This window comes from Myotis daubentonii, chromosome 1 (assembly GCF_963259705.1).
Source record: "Myotis daubentonii chromosome 1, mMyoDau2.1, whole genome shotgun sequence".
Classification (NCBI taxonomy): domain Eukaryota; kingdom Metazoa; phylum Chordata; class Mammalia; order Chiroptera; family Vespertilionidae; genus Myotis; species Myotis daubentonii.
In genome coordinates this window covers 36,237,652-36,260,044 of record NC_081840.1, presented here as the reverse complement: position 1 = coordinate 36,260,044, position 22,393 = coordinate 36,237,652, and the positions used below count along the sequence as shown (strand labels likewise).

Below are 22,393 nucleotides of genomic sequence, written 5' to 3'. Positions count from 1 at the left end.
ACACCGGCGAAGAATAACAGCATATTGACTTTCTACTGATAAATAGAGAAAATGGGCTATTTTTGTTAATGTTAACATTTTAAATGGAAGAGAATGACTAGTGGCCTTGACATTTTGAACTGCACTGTACTTCATTACACCTACAGAAGGGGAAGAACAAAAAATTTGGTTAAAATAGTTTTGGACTAAAGACATTAGAACTATCCTATTCTAGAACAAAACTATATACTTGACAATAGTTACAAAGGGAACAGTTATTCTAGACATTTTTAGATCATAAACAATTTCTTTGAAAAGTATGTGAGATACAAAAATTACCTTTGGTTTCTAAGGTTTTCTTGAATATCTTCAGAAAACTTAAAATATGCCCGTAAGTAATTGACTTAAATAAGCAATATCGGTCTTTAGGTGCTTTTTTGGGGGTTCCATGATGTAAGCAGTCATTTACCTAAGAGGGGTGTCTAAGGAGCAAGGATGACAGTGTGATAGGTGTCGGTCAACCTCTATGTCCGGAGCTTGAATTAGAGTCTTTGTGTGTGGCCAGAGGAGGAAGACGTGGTGATGTCTTGACAAGATCCAGAATTGATTAGGATAATATTTGTAACTTATGGAAAAGACAGAAATGAAAGCAACTAACCAGAATAAAAGGCAATCTAAATAAATGCTAAATAGAGAGGTTCAGGCAGGTTCTGTAAGGAAGCAGTGATCAGTTAGTTCTGATGGGGGAGTTAGCTGCAGAGCCGGGTATATGTAAGGAGACATGTCACTGAGAAGGTGGCAATTGAACTTGGCCTTGAAGGATTTAGAAGAGAATAGCAGGTGAGGAAATGAGTGATAAGAGGCATGAAAGAGGACCATTCCTGAGGAACAGTGGGTAATCAGATCTGACTGAGGTGAGCGTAGGTTTGTAAAGGGAACTTGAAGCCATAGAGGGCTTGCATGTCACGCTGAGGAATCTGAACTTCATTGAGTAAGCAGAGAGCAGCCATTGAGAAATTTTAGATGAGGGATATGATCTAGCCCAGGGGTGGGCAAACTTTTTGACTCGAGGGCCACAATGGGTTCTTAAACTGGACCGGAGGGCCGGAACAAAAGCATGGATGGAGTGTTTGTGTGAACTAATATAAATTCAAAGTAAACATCATTACATAAAAGGGTACGGTCTTTTTTTTCAATAGTTTTATTCATTTCAAACGGGCCGGATCCGGCCCGCGGGCCGTAGTTTGCCCACGGCTGACTAGCCTTTTGCAGTTTGGGGGAGTTAGTTGGGGGTGGCATTTAATAAGTGATTTCAGTATGAAGAGGAATTGAAATAGAAGATTGGTCAATGCTTTTGTAGTCCAAGCCAGAGAAGGTAAAGGCCTACACTGTGGCTGGGGCAGTCAGTAAAGATTAAGAATATTGATAATCATTGAAGGATAGAAAATGGACATTAATACATTTCCTAATAGGTAATAAAACTTTCATGAATCATCAATTAATATTGCTTGATTTCTTACATTGTACTGTATTACAGTATACACGGATGAGTCAAAAATAGTCCCCATGCTCTGGATACTTAAAATATTAACAAAACAGTCTCTTCCTCTGCATTGCCTATGGAGGTGGCAGCCATCTCCTACTGGGCACCATGGCTGCCCTCAGACCCCTCGTGAAACCCAAGATTGTCAAAGAGAGGACCAAGAAGTTCACCCGGCACCAGTCAGACCGATATGTCAAAATTAAGCGGAACTGGCGGAAGCCCAGAGGCATTGACAATAGGGTGCGTAGAAGATTCAAGGGCCAGCTCTTGGTGCCCAACATTGGTTATGGGAGCAACAAGAAAACAAAGCGCATGCTGCCCAGTGGCTTTTGGAAGTTTCTGGCCCATAACGTCAAGGAGCTTGAAGTGCTGCTGATGTGCAACAGATCTCACTGTGCTGAGATTGCTCAGAATGTCTCCTCAAAGATCCGCAAAGCCATTGTGGAAAGAGCAGCCCGGCTGGCCCTCAGAGTCACCAATCCCAATGCCAGGCTGCGCAGCGAAGAAAATGAATAGACAGATTGTGTACACATTGTATTTGTGTTAATAAAATCATAAAATTCTGCCAGAAAGCAATATTAACAAAACGGGCATTGAATGAATGCATTATAATTTTAAAAATAATTAGTAATGGCAAGGAACTATAGAGGGCTATGTAAATAGTATAAGGATTTAATAGTTTGAAAAAATATATTACAGTAATCAAAGTTTACCAAAATAATCTGGAGCAAATTAACACTTGGAAATTGTTTAAAGGTATCCACCTAATTAATGTAGAGAAGGTATTCAAATGTCAGATGTAGGGCAGGATGGCACACTCTTTGGAGTGTCCAAACCTCAGATGTCTGCACATTCTACATTTCATACGGTTACATCTTTATAGACAGTTCTGTACTGAATTCTTGAGGGATAATATAGCATATTACATTAATGCTCTCTAAGAGTTTTAAAAAATATATTTGCAAGTGTGTACAACTTTCGGGAGGGAAAATAAGCATTTTCGTAAAAATAGAGTTCGCCTTTTTTTACTGACCAGTTACTAAAAGCTACCAAAGATAGTTTATTCAGTAAGACCTAAGGTGGAAAATATTCTTAGACTATTCACGCTGTTAAATCTCTGCAGATTTAGTTTTATCCAGTCAAATTAATGCAAAACCCCAATGCAAGCATTTGGATTTTGAAAACTTTGGAGGAGTGTCATTTTCTAATAGTCATTATTGGTTTTACATTATTTTTTCACAGGGGAACTGATCACAGCCGCACATGAGCTTGGAGTAAGTATTAGTTTTATTGTTTAATCAATGCTCTCATTAACAGTTTTAGGAATTAAGAAAGTTTAATTAAGCATGGAATAAAGTAGATTAATTTATTTTTAAACCCCAGTTTTTAGTAACTTATAAGTACAGTACGTGACAATTTACTTTAAGTTTTAAATCCAATTAAACTAAATTATAAAGCAAAGTCTTTACTATATGTACAGTAGCCGGCTTATTATCACCCTAAATTTTGTTTAAGCTGTGGAGAATAAAATAAATCGGGTTAACAGTTCTAATAAGTTTATTATTTAATAAACTTTATTATGGTGCATGATCCCTTTAGGCAAGACCTTAGGACTGTCAGCATGGTGGTAATCGGATAGCAGTGTGGTCTTTCCACTTTCTCACCAATACGATATTTCAGAACCTGCTTCTTTTTTTCAGTAGCCTTTTAAAATGACCCTAATGTACTATGAACCCAGAGAACAAACTGCTTAAGAATTGACAATGAAATATGTCACCCTTTCTCTAGGTGACATACCATGTGATAGACGCTGCCAAATCCACTAAAGAAAATATTTATTTCTACTGGCACAAAAGGATTACAATAGAAAGCCCCTATTCAAACAGTTAGTCATTGGCTCTTAATCTTATACTTGCCTGAGGAGAGGGCTACTTGTTAATTAAAGCCAGTGTGACCCTTCCTTTACTAGATGGGAACCTTCTAACTTGTGAATTTTTCCGCAGGTTGCCCATCCTCCTGGCTATCCTTTGTTCACTCTGGTGGCTAAACTGGCCATTATACTATTTCCTTTTGGCTCCGTTGCCTATCGAGTCAATTTTCTGTGTGGCTTATTTGGAGCAGCAGCTGCATCATTACTTTTTTTCACCGTTTTCAGGTAAAGTAGTTGATTAGTTAAAATCCACTTGGACTAACTGGAGATGTAATTTTCTTATTGCCCAAATACATACATTAAAAAATGATTTTTGTTATTGTTTGAATGGTTTTCCAATATAACCCATGCGATTTCACTTTCTTAATTTACAGTAATTTCATATGCATTTGACCCCTAAATGATTACACAGTTAATTCTGCTTCATACAATGGCATGAAAGTATCACCAGTTCATTATCACAGTTCTCCTGTTAGGCAGAACTAATAAGGTTCGTCATTTTATGAAAATGCAGATGGGCCAGTTTAACCCAACCATATGAAGTTCATCTTTGGGTAAATGATAAATGTCCTTTAATTACTCAAAGTATTGCTGATGGGCAGCTGCCCATCAGGTTCAGAGCTAATACTGAATTCTATTGTATTTAAATATGCACATGTTGTATACCTTTTGAAATGAGGCTATTAACGAAAGAAATCATTTGGGATGTGGTTTTAGTAAGGTTTCACTTTGTTCCATTATAGCTGTAGGGAAAATAGGCAAATTAGACCCCACTTATTTCATTGATGGAAGGCTTTCTTAGTTTTGAAGGCTACAGCGCTGCTTTTAAAAAATGGGTCATTAGTTTAAGGATATTGGTGAACTCATTTGTCTTTGCTATTTCTGTTTCCTTCATTCTTAACTCAGTCTAACCTATGCCTAAGAGGATTAGAGTGAAAAATACAAATTATACTTCCTGCAAAGGGAATGCCAAATTAAAACACTTCTTTCAAAAACTATTGTAGGTTTGATTATAAAACAAATAACTTTTGTATGTAAATATAGTAGAATTTGAACAGACATAATTTTAAATGTCATCTTGGAGATGAATGTTTTTATTTTAGTTAGTCATAATATTGCCCCTCAGCTAAATATTTTCTAAATTCTCTTTTAATTATTTATAGTAAGGTAAAAGTTAACATAATTATGACTTTATGCTTTTAAATCTATTTGTAGAAAGCTTTCAGATTCAGATGTTATAATAGTTGATCATTCACTAAATTTTTATCTATATTATTTAATTTGTTTCTATTTCAGTCTTACAGGTTTTCAGTGATAGCCAATTTTTTAAGCATGAAATGTTTAAAGTAGCATCTCTGCTTGGATTTATTTGTATTATGAATGTTATTAATGTTTTCTTATTCTAAATAATTAGAATAATCTTTTTAGATTGCTCCTTCTGAGTCTTTTATAATTAAGAATCTATCATTATTTCTGTTGATAGGAAAACTGATCTTTTTTTATTTTTAAGTGTTCAGGTTGAAATTTAGACTTACCTGTTCTATATTGAATGTGTGAGTTATTAATTTTCACAAGACATTTAAGACAGACATGTAAAGAAAGTTAATACTTGTATTTAGGAAGTTCATCTGTATTTTAGAAGACCATTTCTATAACATATACATATGTTTAAATGCTGTGTGGATATAAATAGCTTTTATACAAATAAAGAGCTTTTCTTTCTAAAACTTTTCCATATTTTTCAGTATATGAATTGCTGATGCTATTCTACATGGAAATCACTATAAAAATCATACGTAAAAATCTTTATCTTTATAGAATCCAAATACTTCTGGACAGTAATTTCCCTTTGAGTTTTCTAGATTTTAAAATAGCTTTTATTAATTATTATGCTTGACTCTAATGGGTTTTGGATTAGCACACTAGCCTGTAACCCTTTTCTTTTAATATGTAGTCTTAATGATAAATTTATGTACTTGCTGTTACATGTTTTAAACCAAAAACTCTTAATATGATAAACTGGATATTTAAGTTGTTTTAGTAATATAGTACTTTGAAAAAGTTGCTTTCTTTCAGAAAAGGGATCTAAAAATATTATCTCTTACATGCATTTTAATATGAAAATACTTCATTATTTTGAATACAAATAATTGACAAGGTACACGTCCTTTGGGAGCAACCTAGTTCAAGTGGCAAATCTGTTTTGTCAAACAATAGACACCCTTCGGGAAAGAGCAAGCCATCTCTATGGTAATAGGACGAACAGTAGCCTATTGATTGAGTGGAAGAAGACATTATACAATGTCAGCTGGCTTGTTACAATTTCATTTGTTGTATGACCTGAACTTAACCTTTAAAACCTCTCTTCTGTGAGTATAAACCCAACAGCAGGATGCAGTTTTTGTACAGCCATTACACTGACGGCTTTTTTCCAGTCCCACCGTACAGTAAATGTATTCCTTTGCAGGTTGACTCCTTTATCAGACTTCGTTGAGGAGACATTTCACTACTTTATTCATTGACACACCAAATCATCATTCTATTTTGTTGTTACATATTGAGGGGTTTTGATCCAGGAAGCTGTTTTATTCTTTTTTTCCTGTCACTTAAGAGAACATTACTGTACATATGGGATTAATGCTGACTGGTGTGCAGTAAATTAATTCTTTTAACAGGTTTGGTTTTTTTTCCAGGTAATAGTTCACATAGCATTCACTATATTTAGCTCTTGGGTGGACATAAAGACCTTCTGTACCTTTTAAACAAAGATTGTATTTCAAAAGCAAATTTCTGTTTAAATGTGTTGATGTAAAAAGCTCCATTTTTTTCAGTAAACATGACTTGATTAAGAGACGGATTTATTCGTTGTTTCCAATTACTATGTAATTTTTGCCTTTCTTCCATCTTTCTCTTGCTTTTAAAAGCAGTAAGATGTCATTAACACTGCATTTTTTTGTCAATCTTTTCTAGTGTTTGGCAAGAAATCATTTATATATTTGCTTTGCCCTAATGTGGAAAGCATATGAGTAAAACAGCACATTGAAAGCTATCTGTGTCACTGTAGTTTATTGAATTAAAAATAGTAAGATTGTGCCAGTTGTTTCTGTATGTATTTATATATTGTCCCCTTCAGGGGTACTTTTAAGCATGCATTATGTTAAGGGAGTTTAATGTAATACATTTAATTTATATTACATAGTATTCATTTTATTAATGTGTGCATCTGTGCATTTAAGACTGTAATACAGTTAGTGTTTTATAGGAACTGGGATTTTCTCTTTTTTAAAGGCCATTAAAGTAAATGATTTTTGAGTTTGATTGTATGATATTTAAAGTGTTACATTTGAAATTCACAAATCCCATTAATACAACATAAAAAAAGTTATAGAAAATGTAAAGCACTAACATGAACACCACTTAGCATTGCCTTGTACTTGAATTTCAAACTTATTTCCTAAGAAACATCAGACTAGGTCCTATATACTAATAAGGAAGGAATAGTGAAATCACTATCATTAAACATCCATGTGCTTACATTTCATATATCCTGGTATCACTAAAAGAGAATGGATAGCATTGCATAAAAATTCTTTACCTCAGGAAAAATTTAAATAGTTTATGATCTCAGATGAGGGCATATCTTGTATCATTTACTTTGGTTGCTGCAAGGCAGGGAATTAATCTCAACAGGTTTGAGAGTCAGCATATCCTTTTCAAACTGTTAGGGGCCAAAAGGAGCTATAGAAGGACTGATTCAGCAATATTTGTTGAGCACCCAGGTCAGTCGAAAGTAAACTTGTTTTAGTTTTTATAATCAAAATTCAGTGCTTATTTTAAAGAAAGACAAAATTACCAACCTTTAAACAGGCAGTTTTTAAAGTATTTTCTCTAAAAGGCACTGTTTCAGGAAACTTGCATTAAAAACTTTGAGACCATTAATATTGCACAGTAGGAAATCAGATCTTTTAATGTCAAGCAGGTTACCTAGAATATATGAATATTAATAATAATTAAAGGTGTATGGAAACTGCCTGTTTACTACAAAGAACCTGCAACCAACTTCAGTAATATTTAAATATCTGTTGGCAAATTGTTTTGTGCCATTACTTTATTTATGGGGTATTTAATTTTTTATAAGTTGTATGTTTCTAAACATTATGCTGCTTCTAAAAATTAATTTGATTAGAAAAAGGAACGCTTGATTCTGAGCACTCTGCCTGCTGTTCTTAGAGCTTCAGCTAAGATTCCATTCAATAAAGAATAGAAAAATGGCATACCTTAGAGAATGTAGAATCTTCTGCTTAAGGGACATTTGGATTTTCAACTCAAAGAGTATTCTAGATGATTGCAGTAGAGAATAATGTGAAACTCTGCCTAATTTCAGAGGTAACTATGCATAAGTAACAAGTAGTCACCAAGTTTTTGTAGTTGAAGAAGAATGAAAAGTACTGGAGCATTAATTTCCATTCAGGAGACTATCTGTCTTGATCCCTGGTTAATTGATCATACATTTCTCTCATACTTGTATTGAAATTGCATTGACTCAGACTGGGTAAGCATATTAAGAGCTTGGTTCATTTGCATTTTCTTATAAGTAGAGGGACATATTAGGCTCAAATAGCAGCACTTCATTTTGAAGGGAAAAAAGCAGGGCAAAAACTCTTTTTTAAGACTGTAGAGTCTTTTCTGACAGCTAGTCAGAGTTAGAATTAGTTCAAGGAAATGTTAATAATGCACCGCCTGGCCTAATCCCTTTGATATCACCAGGTATCCTCCTGTTCATGGGTTAATTGCTTTAAAAGCGAAGGCAATATTCTGAGCGGTGGGCCGCTTCACCTTTTCACAGCTGTTACCATTGAGTGACAACTAAATCCCATGTGTAAGATGAGGAAGAGCTCAATCTCCAATTGGGAGAAAATTTATGTAAACCACAATCCCTTCAGAATGTACGGAAGTCATAGACTTTCTTGATTTACTCTGCTTTTCCCAGAAAGCTCTATTGTTCACTTTCCTAAGTCCCATCAACCCTTTGTAGCAGAATATCACAGCGGCAGCAGATAGCTTGAAATATATAAATGCTATCATAGCTCTGATTAATAGCAGTGCTTATGAGTCAAGTCTGATAACAGTGCAGCTCTCCACTCAATTTCAGATACTGCTAATGGAATCTGTCTTCTCCAATTGTAATATGAGAAGGCCTAATTTGCCATGGAGCTTGGAGCTGTCACCAGTAGGGGATTGTGGGGTCAGATGGGAGCTGCCAGGTTTTTGCCCTGCAGCTTGTATCTCTCACTTTGAATAGAGCAGCCCCCTGCCTGCCAGTTAGCTGATAGGCCGCCGTGGGGTTTATGCCACTATATACAATAGGAAAGGGCTACATAGGCTGACTTTATAATTGTGAAGCTAGCTCATATTTCCACAGCTACTGTGCTGCATAATTTCTAATAAGTGGTTTTAACAAATGTCAGATTATGAAAAGTTTCCTCAATTACAAAAACTTATAAAACATTTAAATTGCTAAATCTGTTTCCTGCCGAGATTTTGCCACTGGAACTAGTCATCAGTCATTATGGCTATAATAATAAATGCATATATTTCTTAAAACTACAAATAAAATGACAGATCATAACTCCTATAGATTTTCTGCTTTTCAAAGCCATAGCAATAGGAAACAGGCTGGATGGTTTCAAATGTTAAGACATACTTCTTAACTTTGCATAACAAGACTACTGAATACTAATTTTCTATTGTCTATTAAGTTGGTTAGGGTTGCTAGTGAAAGTAGTTTAATACCCTCATTTTGTTGATTTTTATTATTTCTATCTTTTAAGTTTACTCATACACCTTTAGGATCTTAACACTTTAAAAATTATGCAGCATTTTCTAAGTTTTGAGTTAAAAGTAACTTACTATGATGCGTTGGCCCATGCCTTTGAGACTAATATGCTGGAATATACTTTCAACCAATTTCGATTTTGCTACTGAATACAAAATACACTATCAAAATTGAGTAACAAGCTAATATTGAGGTCTTGTGTGTTTTTAAACATTTCAAACAATATTGACAAAAATCTGTAATTTGGGAGTTATTTTAAACTAGGTTGTGCTTAAGAAGATAATGCCTCCCGTTGTGCAGGTTATTTGGCATACCATGAACACTTAGTAAAATGTAAAGTAAATGATGGTGATTTCTATAAAGCCCAGTCCAGGATTTTTCTTTTAGATATTCAGGTATAAGTTGATGGGATATAATAAAGTGAATTGTTCTAAGCTGTGAATAGCTTTCTCATTTATTTGGTTAATGCATAAATCTTACTTGTAATGGAAATTGTGTGATTGCATTTTATTTATGGAAGCTATTCATAATCTTATTCCCTCCATTTCAGTGGTGCTTTTTCCTCTTTTTGTTTTGAACGCTTTTACATTTTTACCTCCAATTTTACTCTGGTTTAAAATCAGGACTAATACTTCGTACTTTTCCTTTTTGTGCACTGGTGTTTGATATTCATGTAGCTGAAAATTCAGGGTAGAACAATTCTTTTCCTTTTGATTGAGTCTCATGAAATAAAACAAACCTTGGTAGGATTTTATCTCGAGTGAAAGTAAATTTTTATAAAATGTGGAAAAAAAGGACTTATTTGCAGATTTATTTTAAAGATGCAAATGTTTGGCATTTTTTTAGGCGCCGTGGTGGTGGCTTCGGAGATAGATATAGCTTTAATACACCATGTCCTAAATTATTGATTTATGTTCATTAAATCTAAACTTGAAAATGAAAGGAAAAAATTTAGATTCTACTGCTCTCTAAGTGGCCACTGACTATAATTTGCCTGCAGACTACCTGGCGCATAGTCGATGCTCAGTGTGTATTTGTTGGGTGCTGTGTTAACTGCCACAGACAGAGAAAGGTTCAGCAGTGCACCTCTTTTTCAGTAGCTTAGCTTCCCACTCTGACCATTCTCCAGGTACAATGAAGAGATAAATATATGGGTGTTGATTATGTGAATGAGCCAGAAGGTAACATTTATATAATTTTCATGAATAAGGCCCAGAAAGATAAGAACTTGGGAGGATGGAGGTGGTAGGTAGATTTGCTATTAATTGTATCTTGTTTTACCACACTGTAATCCAATACATTTTTTTAGTCGTCGGTATGAGTTGACACTAAGAGTAATTTACTTACCAGTAGTGCCCAGTTGCTGCATTGTGGCCTTTCTACTCGACTCCACTTACTTCAAGGAGTGTTCTATGTAGAAGGAAGGTAGTGTACTCTCCATGTTGGATTCTTTGCATGCAAGTAACACTGAAGACAAATACATTCGTGGATTTAATGAAGCACGTCAAATATGTGTTCTGAAAGAATCTCAGGTTTCTTTTATTTGCCTTTTGATGGAGGGTTAGACAAACATGTGACTATACATGAAAATCAAATGCCAGGTAGTGTAAAGAAAAATACACTTATCATCAATAGCAACCTGTGTCAGTGGTGTAAGTTGTAACCTCCTGATTTATCCGCTGTGTCAACAGATGAATAGTTTTCCATCAGTGAGAAAACTATTGCACAATCATTACCTCTCTAAGGCATCTTATGTAGGCCTCATGGATTTTGTGGACTGAAGAGAAGGCAGTTATGTTTTAACCGTGGAATTCTGAGCTTCACATTTGTTAGGATGCTCTTAATAGCATCCCATGTTCTTACCCCATCTCCGCCCCCCAGTGGAGAATCTCTGTCATTTGCATTATCTGGGTGAAATTTTAAATACTTGATCACCCTTCCCATACAACTATCATACTCTTGGTGTATCTTTCCTCATTGACTACCCAGTTGCTGTCTTAGAACGTGAGCTGCATGATTTTAGTGTCAACCCAAGTAAAAAGCAATTAGGTAGGTGCATTTACTGCACATACACTGCAAAATAGATTTTATATTTAAAAAACAAATATGTAATAAATATGTAACAAAATTTATTTATATAAAATAAAAGATACTTCAGTACATTTTGGATTATTTGCTATTTTGAATCATCCATATAATTGATATACTCTGTTAGCATGAGACCTTGAAAATTGATCATACCTCTGTAACAATGTAAAAGTTTGCTTTTCATTGTTAGTATTGATGTGTCTTTTACAATACAGTATTGCATTACTAAAATAATCATAGTAATGGTGTTTGAAGTGTGATCTTCATATAGCCTCATTAGATGTTATCTCTATTAAGGCAGGTTAGATTCTAAAAATATGTATTTCGTTTGAAGAAATGTCTCCCTTGAGCTTCTTCTGTGAGGCTCTATGAGAATTAGGTTGAGAATAGAAAACATTTTTTCTCATCTTATATCTACTTTATCATAAGGTGTTCTTAAGTTAACATGGAAAATAGTTTAGACTATTTGGCAATTTAAAGGTGAGTTCTGGTGAAAAGACTTCATTTTATTCACAATCTCATTTGAATTTTTTTTCTTTCTCTAGTTTACTATTAGTTTTGTTGAAGTATTTCATCAATTTCAGTAGAAAAATGTGTATCTTTTAATTTTAAGATGCCACTCTACACACTAAGTGTAGATAAATAAACTTATTTCTTGGTTGTCTCTTAAAAAATAACTACTAAGCATATTTATTTAAAACAATAAAAGGAACATTGAAAGTAGGGCTCCTGGATTGCCAAGTGAAAACACAAAGTTGCTTCTGATTATGTCATTTTTAATTGAAAAAAGCAACATCAGATTTAGTCTCTGGGTAGATCACAATTGTCTTATTTGAGGAACACTTACATGTATAGTCTGTCTGTACATTTGACTTTATGGATGATACCAAACAGCTCATTTTGTGGCCTCAGAACAGCAATTTTATTTAAAATTCATCTATATATATAGAAGCCTACGCGACTGTTACAAACGAATGACCAGAACGACCAGAATGACTGAAACAACCTGTCAACCAGTCGCTATGTCATGCACTGACCACCAGGGGCCAGACGCTCAATGCAGGAGCTGCCCCCTGGTGGTCAGTGTGCTCCCACAGTCAACCTCCCGCGGCCCCTCCCCTAGCTTCCCCCCTCCCCCGTTCGGCTCTGATCGGGGGCCACTGGCCAACCTCCCGCAGTCCCTCCCCCCTGCTGGCTGGTAGCCCCCCATAGGCCTTGATCGCTGGCCAGACCAAGGGACCCCACCCATGCACAAATTCGTGCACTGGGCCTCTAGTGTTTAAATAATAATGTGAGATTGGACATTTCTTCTATATATTTCTAAAAAAAAATTACTTAACCAGAAATTTGTACTACCAATTAACAGTAAGATATGCAGTCAGGTTTATGAATAGTATTTCACTCTACTTACACAATTTAACTTTCCCAAAGAATGTTGTAAATATATTGTTGTAGCCTTTTCAGGAAAATAAAAATTCTATAGAGTGTATGTTCTGGTTAGAATTATTGCCCCAAAGAGTTAGATTACAGCTAACTTCTTTAATCATTCACTCCCGGGCACCCTTCCCTGAGAGGGATTCTAATTGGCTCCTAGGATAACAAAGGCCCCAGCAATCAATACAGGTAATGGATTAATTGTAGGCCCTAGGAATTCTGTAGATTCATAGGATTTATACCTTTTTTAAAAAACTCATAAATAGATAACAGAAGTGCTTATTTCATCACCTCATTTGCTCAACAAGTTTAAGACTAGATTAGTCTTAGACATTTTCATCAAAGTGATTTTTACAGCATCACTTAGCATCATTTTTACTGTACATTTAATATCTTCTTCTATCTCAAATTCACATAGCATACCGATAGGAAAGGTTCATTGATATTTGGTTCAATAAGGTATAAGACGGAAATTCTGAGGTATTTTGTTTAACATAGAAAAATTTGAGAAAATGTAAAGACTTCCTTTACATAGCAGTATGTGAAAGGCAATGGGAGTAATGTGAACCTTCTGTATTTTATTTATCATTCCCTTTGAAATATTTATGTTACAGACAAGGAATAAATAGCAATATAAAAAAATGCTTTGTAAGTAAATTGTAATTTCTATACTCTTGCTGAAAAATATTTAAACACTTGAATTAACGTACAGAATGCTGAAATGATTATTCCTTAGTATCTGTAAGATATATCCATATGGAAGTCACTTCATTAAAAAAATTTAAGTAAAAAAAAAAAATGAATCCTTCAGTTTCCCCCTAATTTTGTTACTAAGACACCACTTTTGTAACAGTAAAGGATAGCAATGGTATAGGATGTAGCTCTTAAAAGAAACAATTTATCCCAATACCATAACATCTTTCCTTTTCCTTTCCACTTTTTACAATTAAAAAAAGTTGAATTTCTAGATAATGGCAGAAGTAATTTTATAAAGCATTATTTGGAAATGAATTGACTTAGGTTGAAGTAAATAGAAACTGTTGCTATTTAAAGAGCATTGAAAATTAAAGGTAAAGTATAAACATATCAAATAGCTTTCCTAGCACACACACATATCTCATATTTATATGTTTATTTCAGTCATACTTTTAATTTTAAAAATGCACTAATATGCTGACATGTCTATTCTGGTGTAAGTGGCCCAAAAATAATTCTCTTGGCTCTGTAATACACTATTTAGAGAATCTTAAGTTCCTCAAATCTGGTTTCCTTACTCTGTTTTCATTAGGTTACAGTTAAACATTTCTACAGGATTTTATTTATTTAGAAATATAGAAAAATGTCTATCTAGTACCTATTTAATACATTTAATGAGAATCTGGAAAAAGGGCAACTACCATAGTGTTCAAGAGTAGGCAACACTTCATGGAAAAGTGATGCTTATGCTGAGTTGTAAACAATCAGTGGGAATTGCCCAAGTGAAGGCAAAATTATTCTGGATACAGGGAACCTCATGTGCAAAGAAACCCAGAGATGGATAGAGATAGCTCATAAGTACAGAGACTTACAAGTCATTTAGTGTTGCTGAAACACAAAGTGTGAGATGGGCTATATCAAAAAATGAAGCTATGGGTGAGCTGAGATCCGATCATAAAAGGTCTTGTGTATCATGATGAGGAGCTTGTAGTTTATAATCAAAGAAGACTTATTAAAGGGTTGGAGGCAGAAAAGTACAAGATCAGATATGTTTTAGATCTCTTGTTCTGGTGGCAATGGTGGGCCTAGGACTGGAGGCAGACAGTATACAAAGCTGTTGCATTGGTGTGAGCCTGAGGTGATGTAATAGCTGAAATAGGGCAGTGGTGATATGGATGGAGACAAGAGGATGAGTTTTTAAAAATGTTTATGAAGTAAAATTGGCAGGGTGTGATGTGTTCAACAGGGAGAGAGGGAAGGGAGTTTTGATGGTGAGTCCTAGGTTTCTTAGTTTAGATAACTAGGTAGATAATGAAAATCACTAAAAGAACCTCAGAGCAGGAGCCATTTTAGGAAAGAGGATGAGAAATTAGTTTTGCACGTGTTGACATTGAAATTCTCCAGGACATCCAGAGTTGGAGTGGCTTTGTGGTGAGGTGTACAGCAGTCAGTCAGAGATATGTATGTCCTAAATTAAGGGAGAGGCAGTGCTAAAGGTTTGGTTTGTTCAGTTTGTAGCTGGCAGTTGACATCAAGAGAGTAGATAAAGCCACCCAGGCAGAGTAAGTAGAGTGAGAAGAACAATTGCCTGGTAATGAAATCTTGGGGAACACTGACTTTAAAGGAGTTCGTGCAAGAATAGGAGCCATTCAGAGAAAACACAGGAGGCAGATCAAAGCTATAGAAGGAAAACCAGAGGGATGTGAGGTCCCAGATGTCAGCTCAGTAGAGTGTGGCTGGGGCAGTAATCAAGACAGCAGAGAGATCCCAAAAGCCTATCGTATGAGGCAGTTAGATGGTCACTGGGGACCTTGGCGAAAGCAATGTCCATAGAGGGGTAGGGTGAGAATGGAGGGTAGAGGCTGCAGATGTGGACCCTGTGAGGCTAACACTGTGCTTAGCCATGGCCCTGAAACTTCCCTTTATGAGAGCATCCTGACATCAGCTTGCTCTTTAGTCAGTTATCTCTGACCAGGAAGGTGAAAGGAAGCATGCTCAGATAATGCAATATGCCTTGAACAATATAAGGAGACTGCCTACTTATAGAGTCAGTGAATAAATTGAAGACCTTCTCCAAAGTCTTCAGAAAGTCCTCATTCTTACCGTTGCTGACATCATTGATTTGTCAGCAAGGCACAGACTCAGCTTGCTGTGCACTGACATGGGCATTCCAGCCCCTTGCTGGCACGCATGCGATGCTGTGGCACTGGGCTCACACCTGTCTTCCCACACTGCAGCGCCCTGCAGATTTACTCATGTGTGGCTTGTCTTCAGGACCAATACTTAGTTCTAATGAAAATTTTAAGATTTTGAGAACAGCTTCACATTAAACTTCCATTAGAGTCCAGTCTTATTTAACAGGCGGTTGCATCCTTCAACAGTTTGATGTCTCCTTCTCCAACCTACTTTTCACTCCCTGCAGGACTTCAGCTGTCAGGCCGCTCATTTCCTTGATGCCCCTACACTTGCCTCCCATTGAACTGAGCCTGAGAACCCTGTGCTCATCCTTTTTGTCTCCTCCACCTGCCACCTGTGGCTTTACTTCCCTCTCTAATGCAGGCCCCATGGTTCATTCCTTTAACTCTCTTTCCATCTTGCCATTCTGACTTACCTACCTAGTGAAGCCCCTCACCCTGGCTCAGGCCGCAGCCATGCAGACTGATGCTGCCATTCCACATCCACAGTCTGCAGTCTCTAGCCGCTGCTGAGCGTAGAGTGCTACCAACGAGTCCTCATTATATATCCCTCTGCAGCTTGTAAAGTATCTCTATTTTCCTAACCCACTCATCTGTACATGTTATGTGGTCAGTGTCAACAGATTCTGAATCTAAGCATAAAGCAAACTTTTAAAGGCAGTGTGTTCAAGTGTGTGTGTTTTAGGGGACAGTCACAGTTTGATTTATAACATATACTAAAAACCTTTTATTGTCACTTTAAATGGATTATCTCTATAAAGCTATTTTTTACAAAAGGAAATACTCAAATCTAGAATTGAAAAAAAAAGAAAAGAAAAGGAAGTTGGAGAGCCCAGGGAATTTCTAGCCAGGCTGGATTACCAGGCTCTGAGCCTGAAACATCCAGAGTCCTAGGCAGGTATGGTCTTCTAGTCACTAGTGAAAACAACATTAGCTGTCCTCTCTGGGCACCAGACACCCCAGCTCACACTACCAGCTGACCTGGATTCTGAACATTGCCCCTGAAGGTGCTGCCGTCATTTTCTATGGAAATTATGGAGAAATGCCACCAGCCATGCCTGAATGTATTTTGTCCCCATCCCTGCTTCTTCGCCTCACCAGTTTCCAAGTCAAAGAATGGAATGGGTGCTTCTGATAGGCAGAGCCCAAGTCATACACTCATGCTCTAGCTGCAAGGGAGGCTGGAAAAGTATTTTGTATTCTCAGCATGTATAATAGGAGAGGGCTATGCCTCATTAGCTGGGAATCCCTCAAGCATAGAAAGGGATTTTAGATTACCCGTTTGTTTTCATTTTATATTAGGACTACAACCCAAATTCTGGTAAGACTTAGTTTGATTTCTAAGCAAGCTCATTTGAAATACTAAAAATATCAAGATTATAGGTTTGATTTCCATTACTGGTTTTATGATGTTACCTCTCTTCTATAACCATACTCAGTAGTCTAATAAATCATTTCTCTGATACCAAGGAAAATTGGGTGTTAAGAATCTATGGATTATTCTTTGCAAAACCATCCTGACCTTGGCATGGGGAGTTGGCAATTCAGATTATAGAACTTGTTGATGTACAATTAGTCTTCAATAAAATGCTAATGTATATAAGTAATTGTAATAGTCTAAGGTAACTGGATAAATTTTATCACTGAAGTTTATCATTTTATCTTACTCTTCAATTTTTAAAACCTTATCAAATATGTGAAAAGACAGTTATTCCAATAATTAATGTCAACAATTCAAACACTTTAGGATGTCTTCCTGAGCATAATAACGTGTTAAAAATCATGATAGATTAATGAGTCTTGAGATTTCTTCCTGAGGATGCAGACATATCAGGACTGTCATCTCTTCAGTTCTCTTTAATTAACTGACGGTTTTAAACTTTGACTAATTGCCCTTTCGGGGGCGGGTGTGTGTGTGTGTGTGTGTGTGTGTGTGTGTGTGTGTGTGTGTGTGTGGTGGAGTGTTAAAACCAGTCTTGAGAGATGTTGAACACCATTCAAGCTGATAGTGTGTTGTTTTGATGAAAGAGAAATAAACACAATTCTAATAACTGATAAAATTTTTATTCTATTCTTCACTCCAGGGGAGTACATATTTAACCAATAAAGTACATTATATCATTAATATAGAATGAATTATTTGGCATTAAAACTAAAATAGCCACCTTTTACTCCATAATGTAATGGCACTAAATAGCTACGAACTGTTTGGATTCTGGTTCTGCTACTTAATTGCCATTGGCCTTGGAAAAATCACCTTGCTTCTCTTGGCCTCAGTTTCTTTATTTGAAAAGAAATAAATAGTATCTATTTAAATGAATTTATATAAGGTAAGCACTTAGAACAATACCTGGCACATGGCAGGCAAAAAACTCAATAAATGTCAGCAAATTATTTCTGGAGTTTATTGATTTATTTTTTAACTTTTTTTTTGGACATAATTTCAGATTTATAGAGAAGTGGCAGGAGTAGCCCAGTCTTTGTATAACCTCCACCCAGGTTCCCCAAACGTTAATATTTTACCACATTTGCTTTGTCCTTGTTTCTGTGTGTATCATTTTGTTTTTAACCTTTAAAGAGTAAGTTGCAGTCACTGCACCCTTTCACCCTTAATTATTTCAGAGTGTGGTTCTTAAAACCAAGAACATTTTTTAATGTATCCACAGTGCAGTTCTCAAAATCAGGAAATTATCACTGATACAACATTATTGTCTAATCTATAGACTTGATTCAGATTTTCCAGTTGTCCCAATAATGCCCTTTATAGCAGAAGAAAATCCCAGATTGTGCCTTTTATTCTACTGTCATATCCCTTCATTCTCCTTAATTCCTTAAAAAGTTCCTCGTGGCTTTTTTGGTCTTCTAAGACCTTGAAATTTTTTCATACATACAGGCCAGTTATTTTGTAGAGTGTTCTTCAATTTGAGTTTGTTCCCTCATGTTTAGACTTAGGTAAAGAATTTTTTGTAGGAATATCATAGATACACTGTGTTTGTTCCATTACTGGGCTGTTAACCTTGATCATGTGGGTAGGATGGGGTCTGCCACTGTAGAGTCACCACTTTTCCCTTTGTAATGAATCTGTGTAAAGGGAGATACGGTTAGACTGTTAGTAACGGTTTTCCCTATAATGGTTGGTTATGAACCATAGAATTACTACATAATTTTTTATACAAAACAATACAATTAACAAGTAATGATGTGGGGTCATATAAATCAAAGTTATTAGAACAGAAGTGCCTGCTGAATTTTATAACACTTGCTAGACATATTTACAATTGCTTTAATTTTCATAGCTTTAGACTTACAGTGAAATAGGAAGTTGTTTTGGTTTGATATACACTAGTATATTCAACCATATTACCAGTCTTGAATCATGTCTGAATTGACATCCAGATTCCTGACTGATTTGAAATGTATGGCTCTTGTTGGCATTTGGGGGGTGAGGAATTTGTTTCTAAGTGCCGGGAGCCGGTCCATGCTTGCTGTTTCAAGGGACCTGGCATATATGGCATACGGTTCTTAATATGTTTGCTCCCCTTAGCGCTGTGTGTTTTTACCAAGATCACCTCTCCGAGAAAGGTTGTTTCCCCAGGTAGGAATTTTTCCCTGAAGTCAGGGAGGGGATGAAACTCCTTAACTAAGTGCCAGCCGGGTAGTTAATCACTACAAACAATCATGCTTAAGCTACATAATCTTTACTCCCTGGAATGGAGATAAGAAACGCCCTAACCTTTGTAATAGAGATTGATAGGATTGAATCAACTGGTATAAATACAGATGTAACAAGACAGAACTTCAGAGACAGAACTTAGGAGACAGGGCTTGGAAGACAGGACCAAAAGAGACAGAGCCTAGGCACAGAACCTACACAGAACGTTCTCTAGGGACAGAAGAACTTCGCTGGTGAGAGCATGCCGGAGGATCCTGGACAGGGACTGGCCTCGGAGCCTGGAGGCGGAGCCTGGCGAGAGAGCATGGCAGGGGATCCTGGACTGAACCTGACTGCGGAGATTGGCAGGAGAGCCTGACTAGAACCTGGTGACTGGACCTGCCTGGAGAACCTGGACAGAACCTGGCTGGAGATCCTAAGCAGAACCTCTCTGGAGATCGAGACCAGAACTTGGCTGGAGATCCTGGCTAGGCTGCTGATCAACTGAACACTGTCTCCGTGTCATTCCTTCTTCGCCGACTCCGTCTACGCCTTTGGGAACCCCTGGACCTGCTGGGGTTGGACCCCGGCATCTAAGTGCAGCATTTGATTCTTTCTGCATTATTCAAATTCCCATACCTGTTCCTCTCTTTGAAAATATATTGTTTTTAACTTCAACTCTGTGTAAAGAAGAAATCATGAGAAACTAAGCACTTAGCTAACAAGATCTTAAAATCGCCAAATATTGTGACCAAGAGATGCTTCGCCATATGTTGGGAGATGAGTATAGAAAGTACCTGGATCCAAACATTCCCGCGGAGTGAGAATGAGGGTTCCTGAACAGATATTTTGCCATTTCCTTAATTTTTACAATTAAGCATATTTCAGTCTTAACCAGACCATCATGCTTTGTGGATATAGGAAGAAAAATGACACAGGTTATCTCTCTAGCTCAGCGGTTCTCAACCTGTGGGTCGTGACCCCTTTGGGGGTTGAACGACCCTTTCACAGGGGTCGCCTAAGACCGTCGGAAAACACATATATAATTACATATTGTTTTTGTGATTAATCACTATGCTTTAATTATGTTCAATTTGTAACAATGAAAATACATCCTGCATATCAGATGTTTACATTACGATTCATAACAGTAGCAAAATTACAGTTATGAAGTAGCAACGAAAATAATTTTATGGTTGGGGGTCACCACAACATGAGGAACTATATTAAAGGGTCGCGCATTAGGAAGGTTGAGAACCGCTGCTCTAGCTACTAACTCTTCAGGCTTTCTGAACTGGCTTGAACCCTAGAGGTTACATCTGAGAACTAAACCTCATGTCATCCACAGGATACCAAGCAGGTTTGTTCATTTGTGTTAGTAGGTTAACATATGGACTTGTAATTAAAATCTGTTGGAGAATATTATTACGTGGAGGAATGTATTAACCATGTAGTGTGTTGGGATAGTGCTGGGTGACTGTCATAATTTCCACTGCTACAGTTATAAAAAGGAGAATAAAGTCAGTTCTTTTTGTTGGGAAAGAAGATTTCATGTTATCTATATTTGCAGGCTTTCTGGCTCACATGCGGGAGGAATCCTTGCTGCGGGGGTGTTTTCATTTTCTCGTCTAACATGGCAGTGGTCCATCGGAGCGGAGGTTTTTAGCTTAAACAATCTGTTTGTGGGGCTGCTTATGGCTCTTACTGTACATTTCGAGGAGGCAGCAACCGCAAAAGAAAGATCAAAGGTAACCTATTTTGAGCACAGTGAAGTCACTTTGGGTTTTTATTTTTAGATAGATGCCGTGTTTCTTTTAAACTTTGGTTTAGATATTGTTTATCTGTTCTGATTACTGTCAAGGTAATGTAGGCATATTGAGAGAGAAAATATTCTCAGGTCTTTTACTGTGGACCATGAGAGACTTTATAAAACATGGGATTTTTCCCCCCTTGGAGTTCACAAGTTTTTTGGAGAAGGAGGGAATTCTGAAATCCCCTTTGATTCCTATGGGAAAGATAGGCTTGTTGGTTAATTCCACCATAGTGTGTGTGTGTGTGTGTGTGTGTGTGTGTGTGTGTGTGTGTGTGTGTGTCTGCGCGCGCGCAAGAGAGAGAAAGATCGTAATATGCCAAGCTCTAGACTGACCACTTTAAATTACCACTTTAAATTATATACAATTCTGGTAGAGTGACTTATTACCCAATTCCAAAAAAAAGGATCAAATTTGTACTTTTAAAAAAAATTTTAAATTCTTTATTGTTGAAAGTATTACATATGTCTCCTTTTTTCCCTGTTGACCTCTCCCCAAATTTGTACTTTTTAAGAGGAGAGAACCAAATGTAAGAATGAAGTAGTTCAGAAGAGATTACAATGAATTCTATGATGGCACTATCTTCAAGATAATTTGAAGCTTGAAGGAAGCCTGTCTCCTAAGAGCTTACAGTCTACACATTGGAAAATGTCAAATCATCTCTCTATAGGCAGCATTGTGTTGTTAGGGAATATAGAACCAAAAAAACCATTGTGGTTATCTGTGGCTTCCGTAACACATCTGCGATACTATTAGAGTTTTGTTGTTTAAAATAAACTTTTTTCTGATTCTGAAAATAATGCATGTTCAAAAAAAAAAGTAAAAACACCACCCATTGATAACCAGGTTTTAAATAAATAGTGTTATAGTTCACTTATTTAATTTATTGGGAGAAAAAGTAAAGCAAATATTGTTGAATTTTAGTTACAGATTTTGTTCAAATAAGAATTATATGGCATCCTATTACTGTTAGGACTTATCTAGTCCTCATACAGGACTTTCTGAAATTTAGTTTGAAGACAATTATTTAAGGTTAAACTGAAATGCTTTGATAAGAATGAAAAATATTAATAAAAATAGTGGTGATAAATATTAGTGACTGGTAAAAATTGACTGCTTGTGTCTAAGCAATTGATTTTTAATCTGACCTGTGGTATGCCTAATTTTAATATACAGAATAGTTTTTTACTATTGTGCTTACTTAGAGTTTTAGGTGAATATTTAACTTG

At 36.3% G+C, this 22,393-nt stretch overlaps 2 protein-coding genes across 7 annotated transcripts in view; both read left to right on the top strand.

Moving 5' to 3' along the window:
- TMEM260 (transmembrane protein 260) overlaps window positions 1-22,393 on the top strand; it is a 59,219-nt gene that overhangs the window by 5,152 nt on the left and 31,674 nt on the right. For all 6 annotated transcript variants that reach the window (XM_059695139.1, XM_059695160.1, XM_059695131.1 and 3 more), the window contains exons 2-4: window positions 2,765-2,796; window positions 3,526-3,677; window positions 20,924-21,101. In XM_059695139.1, coding sequence (XP_059551122.1) covers window positions 2,765-2,796; window positions 3,526-3,677; window positions 20,924-21,101 — 362 coding nt within the window. The remainder of the gene's footprint in view (window positions 1-2,764; window positions 2,797-3,525; window positions 3,678-20,923; window positions 21,102-22,393) is intronic.
- Window positions 1,570-2,109, top strand: LOC132234124 (large ribosomal subunit protein eL32-like). Its single transcript, XM_059695178.1, has one exon. The coding sequence runs from the start codon at window positions 1,631-1,633 to the stop codon at window positions 2,036-2,038; it is 408 nt and encodes a 135-aa protein (XP_059551161.1). The 5' UTR covers window positions 1,570-1,630; the 3' UTR covers window positions 2,039-2,109.

Excerpts from the sequence above, each read along its gene's own strand:
- LOC132234124 (XM_059695178.1), top strand. The coding sequence starts at position 1,631 with ATGGCTGCCCTCAGACCCCTCGTGAAACCCAAGATTGTCAAAGAGAGG.